This window comes from Calypte anna, chromosome 10 (assembly GCF_003957555.1).
Source record: "Calypte anna isolate BGI_N300 chromosome 10, bCalAnn1_v1.p, whole genome shotgun sequence".
Taxonomy (NCBI): Eukaryota; Metazoa; Chordata; class Aves; order Apodiformes; family Trochilidae; genus Calypte; species Calypte anna.
Window position 1 is genome coordinate 8548774 of NC_044256.1, and position 22348 is coordinate 8571121.

General features: G+C 44.4%; 1 protein-coding gene across 3 annotated transcripts in view; it reads right to left on the reverse strand.

The window, feature by feature from the left end:
* The window catches only part of BBS4 (Bardet-Biedl syndrome 4), a 47271-nt gene that overhangs the window by 12236 nt on the left and 12687 nt on the right, over window positions 1–22348 (reverse strand). For all 3 annotated transcript variants that reach the window (XM_030456819.1, XM_030456820.1, XM_030456818.1), the window contains exons 3-8: window positions 10010–10089; window positions 6152–6215; window positions 5243–5354; window positions 4542–4614; window positions 2967–3020; window positions 1086–1213 (exon numbers count right to left, since the gene is read on the reverse strand). In XM_030456819.1, coding sequence (XP_030312679.1) covers window positions 1086–1213; window positions 2967–3020; window positions 4542–4614; window positions 5243–5354; window positions 6152–6215; window positions 10010–10089 — 511 coding nt within the window. The remainder of the gene's footprint in view (window positions 1–1085; window positions 1214–2966; window positions 3021–4541; window positions 4615–5242; window positions 5355–6151; window positions 6216–10009; window positions 10090–22348) is intronic.

Consider the following 22348-nt stretch of genomic DNA (forward strand, 5'->3'; position numbering starts at 1 on the left):
GCTTTTGAAGACATAAATAGGATGAAAACAACATCAAAAAAAGAAAAAGTAGAAAAAGACACTGTATTTGTGGTCTCACTCACCTTAACACAAGTAAAGTTTTCAATTCCCTGCTATCAAGGCTTAAGAATCTCATCTGCACACTCATATTGGCACCTTTAAACCTCAGCCAGAACAAAACTGTCTGTGCCTGGCAGTACAGAAGCACAAAGCAAGGACCCTGGGGCTGGTAACAGACAGCAAAATGTAACAGGCAGATGAAGAAAAAAAAAGAAAATAAAAGTGAGGAAGAAAGGAGGGCAGGGGAGCACTAGGATTAGATACATAAACCTGGTAAGGTGCTTAGCAAGGATTACTTACATAATAAAAATTTTATATTAGTCCAAATATCTACCCAGCCCAGTATACTGCCAGATAGCATCCAGAAAAAAGTTGTCTGAGGAAACAGTATGTGAAAACAGACAGTAAAAAAATGTAGATCTGCCAGTGGCTTCCAGAATACTCTTTTCTTTACTGTTCTTCTCCATTACAAAACTACATTTTAAAAGCATCAGTAAATCAGATGCTCAGCAATGCCCTAAAATGAGAGAGCAGTACTGAGAAACACTGATGGGGTGGGGGAAACTTCCTGTGCACCAACCCATCTCCAGGCTGCCAACTCGCAGGCTTTCAAACACAAAAGGCTCCAAGTGAACACTGTGAAACCCAGCAACCATTTTTTTACTGAAGATCAGGGCTAGAGAGACACCCAAGGTTAAATCTTTTTGTAGATAAACCTTTGGGAATTATGAAGCCAGCTCAGGATAGGTTTGTTCCTAGGCATTTCTGTCCATTTTGGGTTTTTCCACTTTTTTTTGGCAGCCCTTCAAACAGCCACCTTTATGTGTCTTCCCTGACACACTGTCAGCAGGAGGAAGACTACAGCAGCGACAGATGAAGACCTTGAAAGTGCCAGCTTTGCAGGGACACATTATAATTACCATGAGCTTTTTAATCATGTCCTCAATTCAGATCTGGGACAGCAATCAAATTTCTCCTGGCACAGGATGGAACATGGACAGATAGAAAGATGGATACATTCTTACTCTACAGCTTTCTTATAGACTTCAATGGCTTTGTCCATCTCTCCCTCCAGTAGGTGAATTTTCCCCAGCATCATGTAAGTCAGATCATGTCTGTTGAGCTCCAGGGCATTGTTTAGCTGGTCTTGTGCCTAAACACACAACCACAGAAAATTAAAAAAAAAAAAAAAAAGTGATTACACAGACCCCAGTGAAGCAACAGCCCAAAGCAATCCCCAGCAGCTAGAGAAAGGGAACAGCCAACACCCCCTGAGCTCAGAGAACCTTCTAGCAAAACCCAGCCCAGACAATTGTTGAAACAACTTCTGCATTGGGAACCACATGCTTCTAGGGGCAGAAAAAGGCAATCTGACATGCTTCAAATGAAGCCAAGGAGCAATGACCTCCCAAGAGAAGAGCACAAGCCTGTTCCTGTATTTGAATTTCCTTGTTTTGAGTGAATCTCCAGGGTTTTTTAGGTTAAGAGGTACAACACAGCTTATACTTTCCTAAAATGCTTATTCCAACAATGAGCATGGATTGCCAAGTAAACCAGAGGAGTGAATCAGCTCTTGTCAAACATACACCCATTGCCTCCACAACAGAAGACATCATGAAGCATGTCTTCCTCTTAATTCCTCAGGCCTAGCCAGCAGAACAGCAAAGAATGTTTGCTGTCTCTGAAGAGGTCATATATTAGAAAGAGAAATGCTGACATGGGGCATCTGTTACCAGCAGCTACTAGACAGTTATCCCTGAGGGCTTCATTATATTTAAAACATCCCCATGGAAGTACTGCTGCCTAGGGTGGCCAGTACATCTCAGACTTACGGAAAAGCTGAGAAGTCAGCAAGTTCCAGTTGGGAAGACATTACAGCAGACAACAAATCCTATGTATGAACCTATACTCCAGAGGTTCTCACTTCTTCAAACAGGGGTTTGCTCCAAGGGCCACTGCATTCCACCAGAAGGATTAGCAGGGAGCAACTGGTCCAAACTGGAATCTTAAGTTTTCTAAATGCCCTTTATACCCTTACAAAGTAAGCCCATGGGATCAGAGACAGCCCAGTGCTCACCACTAGCATGTAGGAGAGGCTCCAGTGAAGAGCTGGATGCATTGTGCTCACACCTGGGTGCAAAACTCTGTTTCAAGCTTCCAAAAAGTTCTTCATTACCCACAAATCAAATAAAGTCAGCGCTGCCCACACTGCAGCTATGCTCCTTTGATACTTTTGCTCCAGGATTGAAGCAGCTTCAGACATAGGAGCAAATCCCCCCTCTGGGGGAAAAAAGATGCCTGCTGTACCTCCAGCAAACTGTGACTGTTCTCCCTGAACCCTGCCAAACCCAAGGATGATTTTTCCTTCAGAAACTCTGTGCACATGGTGCAGCACTCTGAGCTGTATGTTGGGGAGATGGTCTGGGTCTTCACCATCACACACCTCTTTCTTGAATAAGATGGAACTGGCACGCTCTGTGGATTGGTGCTCCTCAAAAAACCAGCCACATTTATGACTCTGGTTTTAAAAGGCTGGGAAACAAGCAGCTCTTGTTGGAGCACAGCTGTTTTTCTGTCTAGTCCAGGGCAGCTCTTTCAGATTTCTCAAACAGTCCCTTTAAAACCAGAAACACTCTGAAAAATCCTAGCTCAAATCCTGGCCAGCAACAAGGCTAACCTCAGTTTCACTCTTAGCCAACTTGATTAACTTGTAGCTGACTCCAAGCAATTCAATATGCAAATTAAAACAGAGACAGCTCACAAAATTTTGCACCCAGAAACAAATGCTGAAGCAAATATTTCATCAGTACTTACAGCTGAAAATGACCCATGGCAAACTACTACAGAGAGCAAACTTTCTGAGAAACCTGATAGTCATTTGTCTGGTAGATGTGTATGTGCAGTACCTTGTTGAAGTGTTTCAAGTACATGTAGCACACACCCAGGTTGTGGCTGATCTCCTGTAAAGAAAAACAAAAACTCCCAAAACAACAAACCCCCAAACAAATCAGCATGAGGTTTGAGATACATGCTGCACCATCTGTCAGTGACAAGAGTCATCCCTGACCCAGGTGAGGAGATCCCTCTGCCTGCCCACATACATCCCTCTCTGTAAATCAAGTAAACATATAAATTCAAGTTGTTTCAGGAACCTTCAGAGCTCAGGTGTTCTTGTACACAAAAGGCCACCAAGACAAAAACCACACAATTATGGTCTCCTTGGAGAACAAGGAGCAAAGACTGGTTCCTTCATGGATATGTGACTCCCATCTTGGGGAGCTGAAAAGCAAAGTCCTCGTTTCTATTCCAGTGAGCATTTCACTGCTTTATCAGTTTAGATGGCCTTGACCTTTAAGAGGAAACTCTCTTATTTCTCCATTAACCCTCTTTGAATGATCTTTTCCTCCACATGGTCTCTCCAGCTGTGCAGAACAATAACCAATCAGTAGCTCCTAGTTACTGCAGCTTGCAGAATGAGGGTGAGGGAAGAGCTCAGGTCTCTGCTGCCAGTGCTGAACCAAGGATGGGAAAGCAGTCATCAAAATACCCACTGACATCTGCCTGCTGTGCCTGAGGACAAGGCCATAGGCATGCCAAGCACATACTGCAGATAGCTGGGTTAGTTCAGGGAATGCAGGCTTGAAAGAAGACCTACCATAGAAAAGCTGTCTGGCACAGGCTAAGTTCAGTAATACCACATGTACCCTTGCATCAAGCCTGAATTGTAGAAGATCTAAGCATCAAAGTATGACTAAAATCAGCAAGTGCCCTATGTCTTAGGGAATCAGATCACATGTAGCAAGTAAAAAAAAACCCTTCCACAAGCAAAACTATAACCTGCAGAAGGCTGCCCACTTTTAATTCAAGTCACATCCTCTCTCCTCTTACCCACTGTCACACGTTCTGCTTTGCAATGCTCTGCCTTCACTTTTTGTTTTCTCATGTAGAAGAGGTGATTTAATTATTGCTCCTGTAGCTATTGGCCTACACTTTGCCAAAACAGGAAATGCTGGGTAAGTAACAGGGAACCCTGTTTCAGGATCAACTTTTACAAAGGTGTTTTGCATTACAAAAGGATTCCCAATTAACTCAAGTAAGTTTTAATGACAACTGAGGGTTTCCCAACAGTGAGGTACTTCCCATACTTTCTTTAATGTATATGTATGTATATGTCTGCGTTAATACTGATATTTTACAAAGCTAAAACGTGCTGCTCTATTCTCTGTTTGTACCCCAAGACAAGGTGAGGGATTTTGCAGGTAGAAATGATGCCTTGCTCCTGTGATCCAAACCAGATGCTGTGGAGGCTCATTGGTGCTCAAGAGCCCTTGTTAAAAGGCAATGCCTCTTCACCCTGCAGCTCTTCCTCTGCTCAGGCTGCTGGCAGCATCACTTCTGCTTGCAGCAAGTTTGCAGATGTCTTTGTAAAGTTGTGGAAGCATCTGAAACTACAATAACCTGCAGGTCACTGAACCACTCACCCAGTCCTTTTCATCGAGCTTAGCTGCCTCGTTGTATACTTCAATGGCTGCCTTGTGCTTCCCTAAAAGAAACCTGCAAAAGAATTTCAATATTTATCCTTTCTTGCTCTGAAACCCTGCTGTGTAACCACTATCACCTTTGCCAGTGAGAAATGATGCTATTTGCCAGTTCTCTAGAGGCAGAGGCCTCTGTGAGAAGCCCTGAGAAGTTTACAGTCTCAGCAATATTACAAGTGGAGCACTGTTCTCTTTCAGGGCCAAGGTCATCAATCCTGCGAGATACTGAGGTGTTACTGGTGTTACTGGAGAGCCAAGGAGTGAATTCAGAGATTCTGCAGTCTGCCTTTGTCTCAAAGGAAAACGGCAGGTGATCTAACTGGACACCCAGAGACAGAAAGAGGCCTGTGGGGCAAGTTTACATAGCTCTAGTCAGCACCCTTAGCTCTGAAGCTAGAAATCAGAGCTTTACATTTCTTGCTTAAAGCAAAAACAAGAAGAAAAGACAAAGGCAGTGAGACAGATAACAGAAATTTTGTTTCTAAGGGGAGCCCACACTTCTGGAAGCCAATTCAGGTGTTGATAAGGAGGAAGCATGTTTGGAATTAAGCAGCCTGGGACTTAATTTGATGCCTCGGAGAAAAACAAAACACCCGGAAGGTCCCGGGTGGCACATCAAAGGAAAAAAATATAACACCACTCACAGAGATCGTGCCACCTGCTTGAGGTTGTCAGCACTTCGAGGGTTCAGAATGGAACATGTCTGAAAAAGTTCAAGAGATTCCTGAATTTTTCCTTCCAAACGAAATATCAAAGCTGTAAGACAACATATAACAGTCAAATTAGTCCACTATCTGCAGGAAAAATGTGCATGTCTGACAGCAGGGGAAGGAGGGGGAGAGTACAGATATATTATAACAATGTTTATTTGGTATTTCGCCCTGAAAAGCAGAAGCTATGTCTTGAGAGAAGGATGACAACACACGCAAAGGACTCGTGATTGTTTGGAGAAATTTCTGTTTTTCAGAATACAGGCAGCTTTAAACCCCAGCAAATTGCTTCTTAAAATGCAGTCTGTATTTCTAACCCACATACACACACCCCACCCCAGCTTCTACGGGATGCAGTATCTCCTGGGCCAACAAATTTTAGCCATCTCTCACCCTGGTCATCTGCCAACATACAGCACTTCTTAACTGCAACGCCATGTCTTGGGGGACATTTTTTAGGGGACTGAGGGTAGGAGAGGAAGAGCGTATTTAAAGCAAAGAGTAGGACAACAATCACCTAGGGCAGGTAGCTATCAGAAAGCATGCATCTGTAATACACACACCTAACCCAAGAGCACACACTGAAGGCCAAGAGCACATAGTCTGAGAAGGTAATGGTGACTAACTCATCAATACTGAAAAAACAGAAAATCTCATCTGGCCATCCATGTGAAACCCCCAAACTTCAAAATTAGACCTCGCAAGAAGGAAGAAAAATACAAATATTTTTTACATACATATTTTATGCTTCTCTAATCTGTTCCTCTTCTAACTGCTCGCTGTATCTCAAATCAGAAGTAACTTGGTTTAGCAAATTAAGACTTCTGGAGGTCTCCTGCCTACCTTGAACGTAGACTGCATATTCACACAGCCCGTAGGACTCCTGGAGCTGCTCCTTGATGACAGCCTGAAAGGACAAAGTGCAGAGAGTACACTGGTACAGCTGCCCTCACCATAATGCCCACTGGCTGGGTCACTATTACCCCAGCTTTCAAAAGAACAGAAACCCTTCACACAGTTTGTAAGGGCAATCCCTGTGAAAGCAGACTGGTTTCTGATTGACCAAATACCTCCTGCAGCCTTCATCTGGAGAACTGTTTGTATGTGATACATACAGGTGTGCTTTAGCTGTGCTTCCTGCAGAACGCCCTGAAATAATTTGAATTTAAACATGTTGATGGACACACTTTTTCCTTATGTGATGGTAATGGTGGTATCATGCCGGATGTAAGAACTACAAAAATCACTTAATCAGAATTGGTGCTTGGAAAAGTCAATATTTATACAGAATTTGTAGCTCCTTGCTGCAATGCACCATATTAAAATGCTATAAAAGTGGTGAACTGTCAATATTTTTACAAAGCTAAGGACAGAGATTTCAGTCACAGAAACCACAACCCAATGTATACCAAAGGCACAGGACTGCAGCTGGGACAACTACAAGAGTGTGCAGAAGAGTGCAAGCTCCTCAACATGTGTGAAGAGCACTGTGCCAGGAATGCTGTAGCCCTCATAGCATTCCTCTGTTCAGTCCTATTACCAAAGATAATTAGATATTACCTGGGGAAAATGCCACAAGGAATCTCTGAAAGCATCCTCTGCTGATGAGAGTATCTACTCTAGGCCCTTTGAGAGGACATAAATTGAATTGAAGCAAATGCAGCTGAGTTAATGGAAATCAAATGAACAAATGACAACTATATGGGAAAAGAAATGGGGGGAAAAGACTGATGAAAATGCAAATTTTTACTGGCTGCATTCATGCAGCCAACAGTCTGGGGTGCAGCTGCCGTTTGGCTCTACAGCATAGTCACACGTGACCCAAAATTACACGATAAAACTGGTCAAAAAGTTTGGCTACAAACCAAACACGTAATTTCTGCTCTGAGATTACTCTTCTGCTTCTAAGTGGAAAAGACAAAGTGTGACAAGAAAGATTTCTGGACTAGCGATAACCTGGTGCTCATCTGGCACCTCTGTCGAGTGCAGGAACAGCATCAGCATCCCCCATCTCTGAGATGGATATAAATGAAGGACCTAAAGGCAAGCAGGAAAACTGAAACAGAAATACAGCACATCGAAGAGAAGTGCAGTGAGGGCCCTGAGGGTAATTACTGAGAATCTGCACTCATTAAAAGGAAACTAAACAGGGGAAGAAAAAGGAAAATCAAGTCTAGGCTGCTCTTCCTCTGCCTCTGTATCTGCCAATATCTCAACAAGAGACCCTCCACAAGCTACATTTCAGTCTTTACAAAGCATGTTATTACAGGACAACTTGGACATAAACATGCATTTTCTGAATACAGATACTCTGCGTTGCTCTGTGTACATAAAAGCAATTTCTCAGAGCAAGAGAGGGCAACAGAGAGCTATCTTGTAGAGAGATCTGATTAATTCTATAAGCCCTAAAAAATCCCACAGCAAAAGGCCTTGAGCTGAGAAATATGATCTGTATTCCCAGCTTTTCCTCCCAAGTTTATTTAACTCACCGACATACTGGCAGGAGAGCAGCCAGCATGAGCAACTTTAATTAATTAAAAGCACCTGCTAATTTTAATAATTCCTTCCACACACAGAACAGCAGCAGAGCATTTCTGTTGTGGAAAATGGTGAGGGGGGAAGGGCTAGAACCGAGGCTGCAAGCAGAAAGCACAGTTTCTTGGCTTTGTATGCAAAGAAGGGAGAGCTGAGTGATGATCACAGCCCTTATCTCCCCCCGTCCCTCCCGGCTGCTGCAGTCACAGGGGACGCTGCAGCCCTGGGCTCGGGGAGGTTTCTGCCTTGCACCTTCCAGGGAGAGGCCCAGCAAACAGCCCAGGGTATTAATCTCTGGCTGTTACGAGCAGCAAAAGCTTGGCAACACCAAAACAGACTCAGGAGTAGCACTCCAACAATTAAGATCAATTTAATGCCTTAACTTTTGGAGAGCTGACATGGGTAAGCAAACCCTTTTTTCTTGGCCTTTTACATCAGTCACAAACGTGGAAGCTTATAAAATCATGTTAGACACCATTTCAAAGCACCAAGAGGGAAAGGAGGTCTATTGAGACTGACCAAAATCAACAGCATCACAGGTCACTTATTTCTTGGCTGTCTTAAAAGAAAACTGATGGACTCTAACAAATGCCCAAACTATATTGAAATCAGGGAGTTTACTGCAATTTAAAACACTGGGGAAACTGTCAATATGTCAATTGGTTTGGAAGGTATTAGCCCCAAATAGCACATTTGGGATGGTGTGTACTTATCACATCTAAGGACAGGGCATCCAGGTAAGAACCATAACCCCATGTAACCCCAGTGGAGAGAGGCAGAGACTACCAGAGGGCAGCTTGGCCCACCTGAGATCTGAGTCACCCCGTGAATTGTTTTTTTTTTTTATTGCTTCTGAATCACTTATCACTCCTCTATGGCTGAGGAAGCATCCTGGTATGCTATGCTTCCTACCTGCTTTGGGACAAATCCAGGACTCTAAGCACACATCCATCACGCCTGGGGAAAAGGATGGAAGGTCATTTAACAAGCTACAGTCTGGTGCCAAACTCTTCCAGCCTCACTTTGTGAGCCCTGAGGAAAGGCTTTGCCTGCCTTTTGCTTTGACAACTACTGCAAGGCTGGCTTGTCAGGCAAAAGAGTATTAGCTGTCTTCTCAATTTTTTCCCCCATATTTTGCTTGTGTCTATGACTGATGAAGATGTAGAGCAGTCACTGTTGGCATTGTATTATCCACTTGGTTATTTTCTCTGTTTCCCTAAGCCATATATCTTTTCTGTGCTCTGATGCTACATCCCATCATAAAAATCAGTAAACAGACACAACTGGAGACCAAAAAAATGCAGTCAGATCAACAGAAAAGGAAAACATTTCTCTCTTTAGATTGCTTAGACTTTTGTTTATATCTGCTTAAACCAAGATCTGAGAGATCTCTGCTGATGATACAATCCTCCGGCTCCATTAATTAACAGCTAAATGAATTTCCTCCAGCCTGCCACCTTCCTAAGCATTCCCAGGAGCTCTCCAGCAGAGAGGCAAGTCCTGACCAACTCTGGGTGTTTCAGAAGGAAAAAAGCCTTCTCATAGCTCCTTTGCACATGACGGAAACAGAAAGGCAACTCTTACTCCACTTCTCCTGACCACTGGCAAATCATCTTCAATAGCTTATGTTCTTTTTATCAGGAAAACACACGCTCTAATAATAGATTTGCCTTTTCTTTTGTCCACTTACTGTTATAATCCTGAACAAACAACCATCAAACTCAGGAGAAATTAAAGGCTGAAATGTATCATCTGTAAAATGAAATAACTTTGTCCAAGGGTAACCGACGTCTTTTCTTTTTTTAAAACTTGGTAGTAATGTTTTAGCCAACTGCAGTGTTTCTCATAGCAGCTCTGTAGTTCCATCAAGAGCCCTGCACTATGGAACTGCATTCCTATAACATTGTAAGGCCCTACCCATCACTTGGAACAAGAAAGGTTTGCAATTTTTTCCATTTTTCCACTCCCAAAGGCATCCTGAGCTCACAGATTACTCCAGAGAACTGCAGGCAGGAATCCTGAAGGATTTGAGGACATTGAAATTATTTCACATTTATTTTCTCCTGGTTGACTTATTCTAAAAGAAGTAAGGAATGGTATGAAAACTATAATTTTGTAATGCTAATAAAATACTTCCCAAAGCAAAGTCCTAAAAGTAGCTCTTACCTTACACTCCGTGTAGTCTTTGAGAACATACAGCAGATAGATCAACCAGTTTCTCCTCTCTAGGACTGGTAACTCCGGTGCTGCAGATGTAAAATATGAACAGAATACAGGAAACCAGGCTGAAATCAGCAGAGAAACTGGGCACAGCATAGGGATATCTGAACCACCCCATCTGTGAGCACAACTAATTCAAGAACTACAGTTGCACCAGATAACGCAGTTAATGGATCGATATTAAGCCTGGAGTGTGGATATACAACCATTGTCCAGTTTTATTTTACTTCTCAAACTGATGGATGAAACCCATTGTTCAAGATAGACACTAAATGAACCTCTATGCAGAAAACTACCATCTTGAAAGAGCTGAGCAATCAGCTCCTTCTTGGTGCAGTAGCCTGGGCAAACAGCTCCAAGCACCAGCTACACACAAATTTTCATCCAGCATTAGTGCTGGTCTGATGAAAATGGTTCTTACAACCAGGCAAGAATCTGCCTGGGGGAAACAAACCGGTTTTGCATCTTGGAATGAAGGCAGAAAAATCAGGTCTTGAAAATAAATTTCTTGGAGTAAACAAGAAGGAAATGGGCAATAAACACAGAAGGAGATTTTTGGAGATGTTGCTGGTCTGAAGGTGTGCATAATTTAAAGAGGTGAGCCTTAGTTCTTTGAAACACTGAAGAGACTATGAAACATCACAGGTCTGAGACACTGTGAAGCTCCTGGCAGAAAAATCTACTTGATGCAGTGGAGGAGAAAGACTTGTGCTCCAGCATTTCAATCCGAAGGAGCTTGCACCAGTAATTATGGCAAATCATGAATGGATGTTGCTTAGTGATATTCACATTGGGTTTAAAAGTTTTAACACGCTGCTGCGCATTTCATTAAGGCTTGAAATGTATTGCTTGTTACTAGTTTCTGCAGTTCAGATGCCAGTAGCTGAGAGGTAACCATAGCAACTGATAAAGAAAGCTATATGTTTGCAAGTCAATATTAGGACAGAAGTGCAGAAGCAGAGGGAGACAAGGAGCATCACAGGAGCCAGGGCAGGAGCAAGGGCAATCCAGTCCCAAGACACCTTCTCCCAGCCCCACAGAGCCCAGCACCCTGGGACCTTCAGGCTCAGCTTCCAGCAACCCAGAGCAGAAGGTATCACTTGAAGTGGTCTGCAGTCCACTCAGCCCCTAGAAACATGGGCACACCATCAGAGGTAAGAAGGAAGAAACTCTGCAGCTGTAAAGCCTGAACCATGTCAGGAAATGTTACTGGTGCAAAGTGGTGTTATTATCTTCCAGAAAAGGAGGGATGGTCATACTTCAAGGAGCAAGTTTTGAAAGCACAGGAGCAGGCTGTCCCAGTGTGCGGAAAGGCGAGCCGGCAGGGAAGACGACCGGTCTGGCTGAATTGGGAGACTCTGAAAGAAATTAGGGTTAAGAAAAGGGCCTACCAATTATGGAAAAAAGGGCTAACGTCTCAAGAGGAATTTAGGAATATAGTTAAGTCATGTAGAAAGAAAATCAGAGAGACAAAGGCACAATGTGAACGGAATCTCGCCACCTCTGTGAAGGATAACAAAAAGTCCTTCTATGTAGAGAAATAAGATAAATCAGGTGCCTCGAATTGCCAGTGAGTGGGTGTGAGTCCACCTGTGCCTGATTAGGACAGGCCCCTATTGGGCAGGAGCAAGGCCAGGGGGCCAATAAAGGTGGAACACACACCCACAGAGGAAAGCTCAGCTCACTCTGGTGCGAGGCACGGAGAGGCCAGCAGCTCCTTGAGCCTCTGGAGCAAGAAAGGCTCTTCCCGCTGCACTTCTACCCTGGAAGCGCTGTGTGGTGGCTGGAGTCCTGGAAGAGACCAGCAGCTCGTCGAGCTTCAGGAGCAAGAATGGCTCCTCCCGCTACATTTGGTGGAGAATGCGGGCAACATAAAGAAGCAGCAGTGTGAGAAGCTGGCAACAGGAACATTATCCCCGATTTGAAAAAATGCCTGGGCTAACACTCTCCCTGAAAGGTATGACCAGCAAGCTCTTTGGTTTGGAAACCCCTGAACAGAGGGAAGCCAAGATAAGGATTCTCTCTTTGGAAACCCCTGAGCGGAGGGAAGCTAGGAGGATGGAATCTCATGGTATGGAATCCCACGGAGGAAAAAGAAAAAAAAAAAATATAAAAAAGTAAAAGTAAATAAAAGTAAAAGTATGGAATCCCACGAAGGAACCAGAAACCCATGAGGAACCAGAAATCTCTTTGGAAACCCCTGAGCAAAGGAAAGCCAAGAGAAGGATTCTCTCTTTGGAAGCCCCTGAGCAGAGGGAAACCAAGAGAAGAGCAGAAACAGGAGGGAGAAGAACAAAAGGTAGAGACTTTGTGAAAAAGTGCCTGGGCTGACATTTGGTTGCCTAAGCTAGGGTTAAAATCCTGTAAGTTATAAGTGTATTTTTGTAAAAAATCCTGTATGTATGTGTAAAAGTCCTGTACTCGGGGGCCCCCTCGATGCTCTTAGCTGAGTGTCCTGTGGGGCCCGAAGAAAAATCCTGTATGTCTGTATTCTGTGCGCCCCCTCGATGCTCTTAGCTGAGTGTCCCGTGAGGCCCGAAGAAAAAATGTGTATTTTTGTGTAAAAAATCCTGTGTGTCAGTAGGTATTTTTGTGTAAAAAATCCTGTGTGTCAGTGTATTTTTGTAAATGTGTATTTTTGTGTAAAAAAATCCTGTGTGTCAGTAGGTATTTTTGTGTAAAAAATCCTGTGTCAGTAGAAAAAAAAAATGTGTATGTTTAAAAATCCTGTATGTTTGTTAAAATGTCTGTAAGGTAGGGCAAACCGGGAAAGCTTTAAGAAGGAAAAAAAAAAAAAAGGGGGGAAATGTAGTGAAATAAGATAAATCGGGTGCCTTGAATTGCCAGTGAGTGGGTGTGAGTCCACATGTGCCTGATTAGGACAGGCCCCTATTGGGCAGGAGCAAGGCCAGGGGGCCAATAAAGGTGGAACACACACCCACAGAGGAAAGCTCAGCTCACTCTGGTGCGAGGCATGGAGAGGCCAGCAGCTCCTTGAGCCTCTGGAGCAAGAAAGGCTCTTCCCGCTGCACTTCTACCCTGGAAGCGCTGTGTGGTGGCTGGAGTCCTGGAAGAGACCAGCAGCTCGTCGAGCTTCAGGAGCAAGAATGGCTCCTCCCGCTACACTTCTACAAATACATCAGCAGCAAAAAAAGAAGGGGCAAGGAAAACATCCATTCCTTATTGGACACGGGTGGGAATATAGTTGTCAAAGATGAAGAAGAGGCTGAGGTATTTAACACCTTCTTTACTTCAGTTTTCAACAGAAAGACAGGTTACCCTGAAGACAGATGGCTTCTGGAGCTTATAGAAGGTGACAGGAATCTAAACAGCCCCCCTGTAGTCCTGAAGGACACAGTCAGTGACCTACTGAGATGCTTGGATCCCCACAAGTCTATGGGACCGGATGGGATCCATCCAAGGGTGATGAGGGAGCTGGCAGAAGAGCTTGCCAAGCCTCTCTCTATCATCTACCAACAGTCCTGGCTCACTGGGGATATCCCAGATGACTGGAAGTTGGCGAATGTCACGCCAATCCACAAAAAGGGCCGGAAAGAGGACCCAGGAAACTACAGGCCCATCAGCCTGACCTCAGTGCCCGGCAGGGTCATGGAACAGATCATCCTCAGTGCAATCACATTGCACCTGCAATCACCCACACAGGATGGGCAAGGGATTAGACCCAGCCAGCACGGGTTTAGAAAGGGCAGGTCATGCCTGACCAACCTGATCTCCTTTTATGATCAGGTAGCCCGACTGGTGGATGAGGGGAAGGCTGTGGATGTGGTCTACCTGGACTTCAGCAAAGCATTTGACACCGTCTCCCACAGCATCCTCCTGAAAAAACTATCAGCCCGCGGCCTGGACAAGAGCACCCTGTGCTGGGTTAAGAACTGGCTGGAGGGCCGGGCCCAGAGAGTGATGCTGAACGGGGCTGCATCCAGTTGGCAGCTGGTCACTAGTGGTGTCCCCCAGTGATCAGTGTTGGGCCCAGTTCTGTTCAATATCTTCATTGATGATTTAGATGAGGGGATTGAGTCCATCATCAGCAAATTCGCAGACGACACTAAGCTGGGGGGGAGCGTCGATCATCTGGAAGGCAGGAGGGCTCTGCAGAGGGACCTGGACAGACTGGAGAGTTGGGCTGATTCCAATGGGATGAGGTTTAACACGGCCAAGTGCCGGGTCCTGCACTTTGGCCACAACAACCCCAAGCAGTGCTACAGGCTGGGGACAGAGTGGCTAGAGAGCAGCCAGGCAGAAAGGGACCTGGGAGTCTGGATTGACAGGAAGCTGAACATGAGCCAGCAGTGTGCCCAGGTGGCCAAGAAGGCCAATGGCATCCTGGCCTGTATCCAGAACAGCGTCGCCAGCAGGTCCAAGGAAGTGATTCTGCCCCTGTACTCAGCGCTGGTGAGGCCACACCTCGAGTACTGTGTCCACTTCTGGGCCCCTCAGTTCAGGAAGGATATTGAGGTCCTGGAGCAGGTCCAAAGGAGGGCAACCAGGCTGGTGAAGGGACTCAAGCACAGACCCTATGAGGAGAGGCTGAGGAAGCTGGGGTTGTTCAGCCTAAAGAAGAGGCGGCTCAGGGGAGACCTCATCGCTCTCTACAACTACCTGAAAGGAGGTTGTAGCCAGGCGGGGGTCTGGTCTCTTTTGCCAGACGACTTTCAACAAGACAAGAGGGCATGGTCTTAAGTTGTGCCAGGGGAAGTTTAGGTTAGATATTAGAAAGAATTTCTTTACGGAGAGAGTGATCCGGCATTGGAATGGACTGCCCGCTGAAGTAGTGGATTCTCCTTCCCTGGAAATATTAAAAAAGAGACTGGATGTGGCACTCAGTGCCATGGTCTAGCAACCACAACGGTGGTTCAAGGGTTGGACTCGATGATCTCTGAGGTCCCTTCCAACCCAGCCAATTCTATGGTTCTACGATTCTATGAAATGCTGAGCTCAAGTCATGTGAGGACTGCACCTGCAGCAAGTAGCAAACGCATCTCTCAAGCATACCAAGCTCTCCCGCACAATTCATACCAAGTCTAGTATCACTTGGGAGCACTAAAAACCAGCTAGAACTTCTTCTGCTAATGAATTTGGAAAAAATTTGTAGAGCCATTCTGGTTATGTTGGATTTCTTCCCTAAATTCCAGAATGTTCAGCCAGATCTATACTAGAACTGAGATTTCAGTGTGCACATCAAAAATTTAAGGTCAAATACTTCATCTTCATGAAGGTTCAAATTATCCCAAAAACAAATGGAAAAATCACAGTCCAAACAAAAAAAAAAAAACAAACAACCAAGCTAAGGTTACAGAAATGCACAGGGATACAAATGTTCTCAAATCCTACTCTGCTGTGCAGTATCTGGATCATAATAAAAGCCATTTTTATATGCATGTTCCCAGATCAGATTGAGTTCTGATAACTTCATGTTTTCTATTAGTCCTTCTTACAGTGAAACCATGAAGAGCAGAGTTAAGAGGCTGCTTAAACAGCTACAAATTGATTGGAAAAATACCTCTCATTTTAATAAAGAGTCTGGAGGGCTGCTGTTCTGAAGTCCATTGACAGAATTATTAACAGATTTGCCATTACTTCCCTGTGTAAGTTATTACAGGTGCCAGGGATAGGCAGGCTGACTTTTCTGAGGAACACAGGACTTGGGGATGCTAGAAATGCAGCAACAGAAAGCAGACAGATTTGGGTGCTCTTCATCTGTAGTGTCTCCTGGTGACACTAACAGATACAAAACACTGAGCCAGACACTCTTGAGTGCTCCATGTTTTCTTTTCTGAGCATGGTTTTAAGAGCAAATGTTGCAAAGTCTTTTTAACAATAATGACTTCTCTAAACTCAAAATTAGAGTATACTTTGCTATTTTGTGCTTACTAATGCAGCTTAAAATTGCAAAGTCCTGAATCATTATAAGCAATGAAAATTATTTAAATAGGGATTAATCTCTATTAAGACCCTCTGCACATACCCCACCTGGTCTGCAGCCATCTGTACCTCCTTACTGGAAATTTAAAAAGAAATAGCATCATTAATCATTAAAGTATACAGCAAAGCTACCTGGCTGTGGTGTATTGCCAGCTGAGATGGTAAAGACTACAATATTTTAGTGCCTACATCAATGTTTTGGGCTAACCTAATAGGACAGAACATGAGCAAGAGGATGGAACGTGTTAACTCTTAAAGGAAAGGGCTTTCTCACACTTTTAAGATCAGAGGGACATTCCACTCCACTCCCACGCTATGGAAACACCTGCTGAGAACAGGGCTGGGCAATAAGAACTGCTGAATGTCAGAGTGAGTGCCAAGCAGAGTATCAAGCTGCAAAAGAAAAGCGTAAAACAAACACTGCCTACCTTCTGGATTCAAGACTGCAAAACCCCTGAGGAGTTACCTATAAAAGCTGGGCTAGAGAGAAAACAGAGAAATCAAAAGACACCACAAGACACAGAAGTGAACAGCATTCACATCTGCAGAGATAAACCAGATTTGCTTCCCCCAGTGACACGCTGAGCTAAGGATAACTGCGTGGAATTGGGAAAACACACTGAGCTTCTACACTCCTAAAACTCATTTGGAATTAGCCACAAATCTGGTTCAGAAGACATTACCCTACTTTTTTCTTTTCTTTGTCCTTCAGGCAAGCAAGCTGAAAAAAGGCAAACTATTCTGATGTCTTTCTTAAAAGATGTCTAGATTAATTCACAGATGTAAGTGAATCTTGTATCTGAATACAAAGCAAACACAAAGACTGATAGAAGAAAGCTGATAGACTCCCTGAGTCTAGTCCAGGAAGAAAATGGGTACAGTTGACCCCTTCTCTGAAGATACCCAGCATAAATGCCATGAACCAAACCTGGTGTGGACCTACAGAGCACAGAGAAGGAGAATGTAGAAACTATAATCAATGGATTTGACACAGTAACATGTCTAATACTCAAAAAGGGGGTTGTGAGTAGTACAGGATTATTACCAAACTCTATATTCAGATGCAGAAATCAGTAGTATGATTACTTATATGCCTCTCAACCATATCAATCTGTGTTTCTGTTCTTCCATGAAAGCAGAGAGATACCTACTCCTGCATTCATCTCCCCTAGGTTTGCTTCCTCAGCCTGATGATAAAAGCTGATTCAGTGCAAAAGGTTATGAAAAGGAGGGAAATACAAATGCCTGGCTACCCAGGACTACATGGACATGTAACAAAATAGCTCCAGTGAAAGGAAATATAACAAACATTTTGTGCCTTCTGAAAGGATTGGTTTCAATCATCACTGGTCCTAACATCCATTCTCTTTTTCCAAGTTTATTATTACCCACAAAATGCCTAAAAAAACACCCCATGCAGATGATGTGTGTCACTCAGCTCTTGCTGCATTGGCCTGAACAGTGAGGAACAGCTGGATCTGGCCACAGGGGCTGCAAGGAGGCACAGAAGAACCAAAAGATGCATTGGCAGAACACTTCAGTCTTCTCAAGCACAAGGATGTTCAGGAACAGTGGAGACTCCATATGGCATCTAATGGTTTCCAATCTCACACTAATCAGAGCCAGGAACATACACTGCCCCAAACTAGTCACTCAGAAGGTTTCTGCATGGAGAAAAGCCACTGAATTTGGCCTCGCCAGGAAGAGCTGAGCACATTGATCAAGTTCTCAGGCTGCCTACATGGCAGTTCTCCACTTTCGTCAATACTCAGCCCTTGAGAAGTTTCTCATAAGTAACTGCTGTGGCATGTACAATGACACACTTTTCTTTGTCACCTTTCACAGAGCCCTCACAAATAACCCAGGCACTGCAGGGATGCAGGGACTGCAGGTTAGCCAGTAGTAGTTTACACTGTACACCAATCGAACAATGAGGGGGAAAAAAAAAAAAAAAAAAAAAAGTGCCATTATTTTCAGTAAATAAATCTGCTCAAGGGCCAGTCCATGAAAAAGCAGCTATCAAAAAACCTGGTATCTCCAGTGAAAAGGATTTATAACTTGCATAATTATCTTTTAGCCTCTCTTTTCTGGGATTACAAAAGTCCACCAATGGCAACAAGGAGTCAGGCACCAAATATGCGATTAAATACCTCAGTCAAAAGACGTGCCAGTTTCTTTGAAGTGTTTTGATTGAATTCAAAAGGGAATCCACCTGATCCCCCCTCTTTCTCAGTGGCCAGTGATTGATTGTACAACCCACTTTCAGTAATCTTATTTTTCTTTCTGACAATGCTCCTTTAAGGAAATCACTGGAGCAGAAACCCTGACAGAATCGGAGTGAGATCATCAGGTTTGTCTCCGTTCTGCGCTATCATCACTCTTTGCTTTGTTCATCCTCTTTAAAGATTTTCCTCAAAGGACTGCAAGAAAAATAATTAAAGTAATTCTCTTTTGTATAAACCTCCCTGGGAAATTATTTTGTGCTTGCATCTTCATATTGGGTAATTATAGCTTAGATACGAACTATCAAACAGTGGGGTTTAGGTTTAATAAAAGAATTTTGAGACTGCTGTAAAAAGAGAGGATGTAAAAAAAGCCCTGGAAGGCTCCTACCAAATTTTATAGGGGAAACAAATTACTAAAGCACCAGCTGTCCTCCACCTAAACTTAGTTGAAAGAGTCAGTGCCCCAGTTCACTCTCAGTCCCTGCAGGTTTGCAATCCAACATGCGGTGAACCAACCAAGAGCAGCCAGAAGAGCCTGGAGGAGAACCAGAGAAGCAAAACATTTGAGAAGACACAAAGGAGACCAGACCAAAATCCATAAAAATCTAAAACATATCTAACATAGAGCACAAGGAGATTACAGAAAATCTTCAGAAAAGTAATTAAATAAAATAATTTTGTTCTTTTTTTTTTTAATTCTGCAAAAGCCTCACAAGCCATGGTCTGGATCCACGGAGGAAGGTATGTGGGTAAAATTATCCCAAAGGCCTAACCTGGATCCCAGCTCAACTGTCCCTTTCTGATTCAAATTAAGAACTGCATCTTGTAAATAAAACAGCATTCAAGCACACAGGTAGGTTCAAAACTAATAAACACGAGGCAATTATCCAAGTCTCTATTGTGACCTTTTGCTACTAAGAAAGCAGCACCCAAATGAGGAATTTAGTGAAGTGCATCTTGCTGTGAAGCAACCAAAGTGGGAAGGCTTGCTGCGGCAAGGCCATGAGGGAGCAAGGTTATTATCTCCCACTGCCAGGCAAACCCTAACACTCAGAAGCAGGCTTGATTTTCTTAATTCAGTGTTCATTTCCCACCTTAAAGTAATTCCAGTCATCAGCTTAACAACAAACTCTCAGCAGTATACAGATGATTCACCTTCTGCTGGAGGAGACCATCCAAATCTGACAGGCAACACAAGAAAGTCTTCCAGGATGGACATCCACCCCATCCCTCCATTCCCAATTCATTCTCCTGGAGACATCTGCTGACATTATTGCCAGGGTGACATTTATTCCCACTTGAAGAGCCTGGTTTCACTGCCAGACACAGCTGTGGCTGCAGTCCAGCCTGAAGCCTGGTGCTCTCACAGCCGTGTTAAACAGTGGCAGGGAGGGAACCACAGAATCATAGCATACTCTGGGTTGGGCAGGGCCTTAAAGGCCCCTTCTAGTCCAATCCCCTTGCAGTGAGCAGGGACATCTTCAACTAGACCAGGTTGCTCAGAGCCCCATCCAACTTGAAGGCTGTATGTTGAATGTTTCCAGAGATGGGACACCTAACAGCCCTCTGGGCAATCCAGGCCAGTGTCTCACCACACTCACAGCAAAGAATGTCTTCCTTAGATCTAGTCTGAATCCCTCCTCTTCCACTTTAAAACCATCACCTCTTGTCCCAGCAATACAGGCCCTGCTAAAAAGCCTGTCCCTATATTTTCTTATAGGCCCCTCTGCAATACTGGAGGGTGCTCCAAGGTCTCCAGGCTGAACAACCTCAATCTTCTCCTCTCCAAGCTGAACAACCTCAACTCCCCTAGCCTGCCACCATAGAGGTTTTCCTCAGAGACGTGAGGATGAAGCCAGCTGTGCAGATCTTCTTTTTACCCTGAGCTTCACAAGCTGCTAGTGCCAGGAATTACACTGCTGTTTGTAAAACCAGTGACAGAGAGGTAGTGAGTACCTCCTAAACAAAAATAATTTTAAAATAATAAGGCACAAAGTCCAATAGCTACTATAAAACAAATACACCACAGCCAAGAAATTGTATTTTCCAGAAGAGCAGGTGAATGACCTCCTATACATGGTGGCAGAGCTCAAGGAGGAGGTAGAGAGACTAAGAAGTATTAGAGACAGTGAAAGGGAAATTGACTGGTGGAGTCGCACCCTTTCGACTGCAAAAGAAATCCAAAAGGAGTCAGTGAAACCCTGCCCCTCCTCCGATCAAATAGTAGTTGCAGACCAGGTGGATGGGGGGGAATGGAAACAGGTACGCCATCGGAAAGGCAAAAGAATCTCCCCGCAACCTCCACCACCCCCCCAGGTGTCCTTAAAGAACACATATGAGGCCCTGGACTCAGAAAATGAGGCGGAGGCCAGACAAGAGGAAGATCTCTCTGGAAGGTCTCCTGCTTGCCCTCTCTCCACCAGACGGGTTACAACCACAGCCACGAAGAAAAGAAGAAGGGTAGTTGTAGTTGGTGACTCCCTTCTGAGAGGAACTGAGGGCCCTATATGTCGACCTGACCCATCCCACAGAGAGGTCTGCTGCCTTCCCGGTGCCCGAGTGAGGGATATTAGTAGGAGACTCCCTCAACTAATTCAGCCATCAGACTATTATCCACTGTTGGTAGTCCAGGCTGGCAGTGATGACATTGCTGGACGAAGTACAAAGGTGATTAAAAAAGACTTCAAGGCACTGGGCCGTTTAGTTGATGGGTCAGGAGCACAGGTGGTGTTCGCCTCGGTTCCAGCAATAGAAGATTTAAATGAGGAGAGAACTAGGAAAACTAATCTGATCAATAGGTGGCTGAGGGATTGGTGCCACCGGCGGAACTTTGGGTTTTTTGACCACGGGACAACTTCCGTACTACCTAGTGTACTCAAAACAGATGGACTTCACCTAACTAACAAGGGGAAAAGGACTCTAGCGTATAAGTTGGAGAGGCTCATAAGGAGGGCTTTAAACTAGGTTTGAAGGGGGATGGGGTTGAAACTGGGCTCTCCAGAAAGGAGCCTAAGGGTGGTCTGCCCAAGGTACGAGACAAACCAGCAGCCCAGATAAAGTGCATGTACACCAATGCACGCAGCATGGGCAACAAACAAGAGGAGCTGGAAGCCATCATGCATCAGGAAAGCTATGATGTAATCGCTATAACGGAAACGTGGTGGGATGACTCCCATGACTGGAGTGCTACTATAGGTGGCTACAGGCTTTTCAGAAGGGACAGGCAGGGTAGGAGAGGCGGAGGGGTAGCCCTATATGTTAGGGAGTCCCTTGACACTGTAGAAATTGAAGTCTGTAATAATAAGGTGGAGTGCCTGTGGATCAGAATCAAGGGGAAGGTCAACAAGGCTGATATTGTGATGGGAGTCTGTTACAGACCACCCAATCAAGATGATGAGGATGATGAAGTATTCTACAGGCAACTGGCGGATGTCTCCAAATCGTCATCCCTTGTTCTCGTGGGCGACTTTAACCTACCAGACATCTGCTGGGAACTCCACAGCACAGAGACGAAGCAGTCTAGAAGATTCCTGGAGTGTATAGAGGATAATTTCCTGCTCCAGCTAGTAAATGAGCCCACCAGGAATGGAGCCTCGCTTGACCTTCTTTTCACAAACAGAGAGGAGCTGGTGGGAGATGTGGTGGTCGGTGGTCGCCTGGGACTTAGTGACCATGAAATAATAAAGTTTTCAATATTCAGGGATACAAGGAGGGTCGTCAATAAGACCTCTACGCTGGACTTCCGAAGGGCAGATTTTGACCTCTTCAGAAGACTTGTTCGGAGTATACCCTGGGAAACAGACCTTGAAAACAGAGGGGTACAGGAGGGTTGGTCGTACTTCAAGGAACAAGTTCTGAAAGCACAGGAGCAGGCTGTCCCAGTATGCCGAAAAGCGAGCCGGCGGGGAAGACGACCGGCCTGGCTGAATTGGGAGACTCTGAAAGAAATTAGGGTTAAGAGGAGGGCCTACCAATTATGGAAAAAAGGGATAACTACTGAGGAAGAATTTAGGAATATTGTTAAGTCATGTCGAAAGAAAATCAGAGACACAAAAGCACAATGTGAACGGAATCTCGCCACCTCTGTGAAGGATAACAAAAAGTCCTTCTACAGATA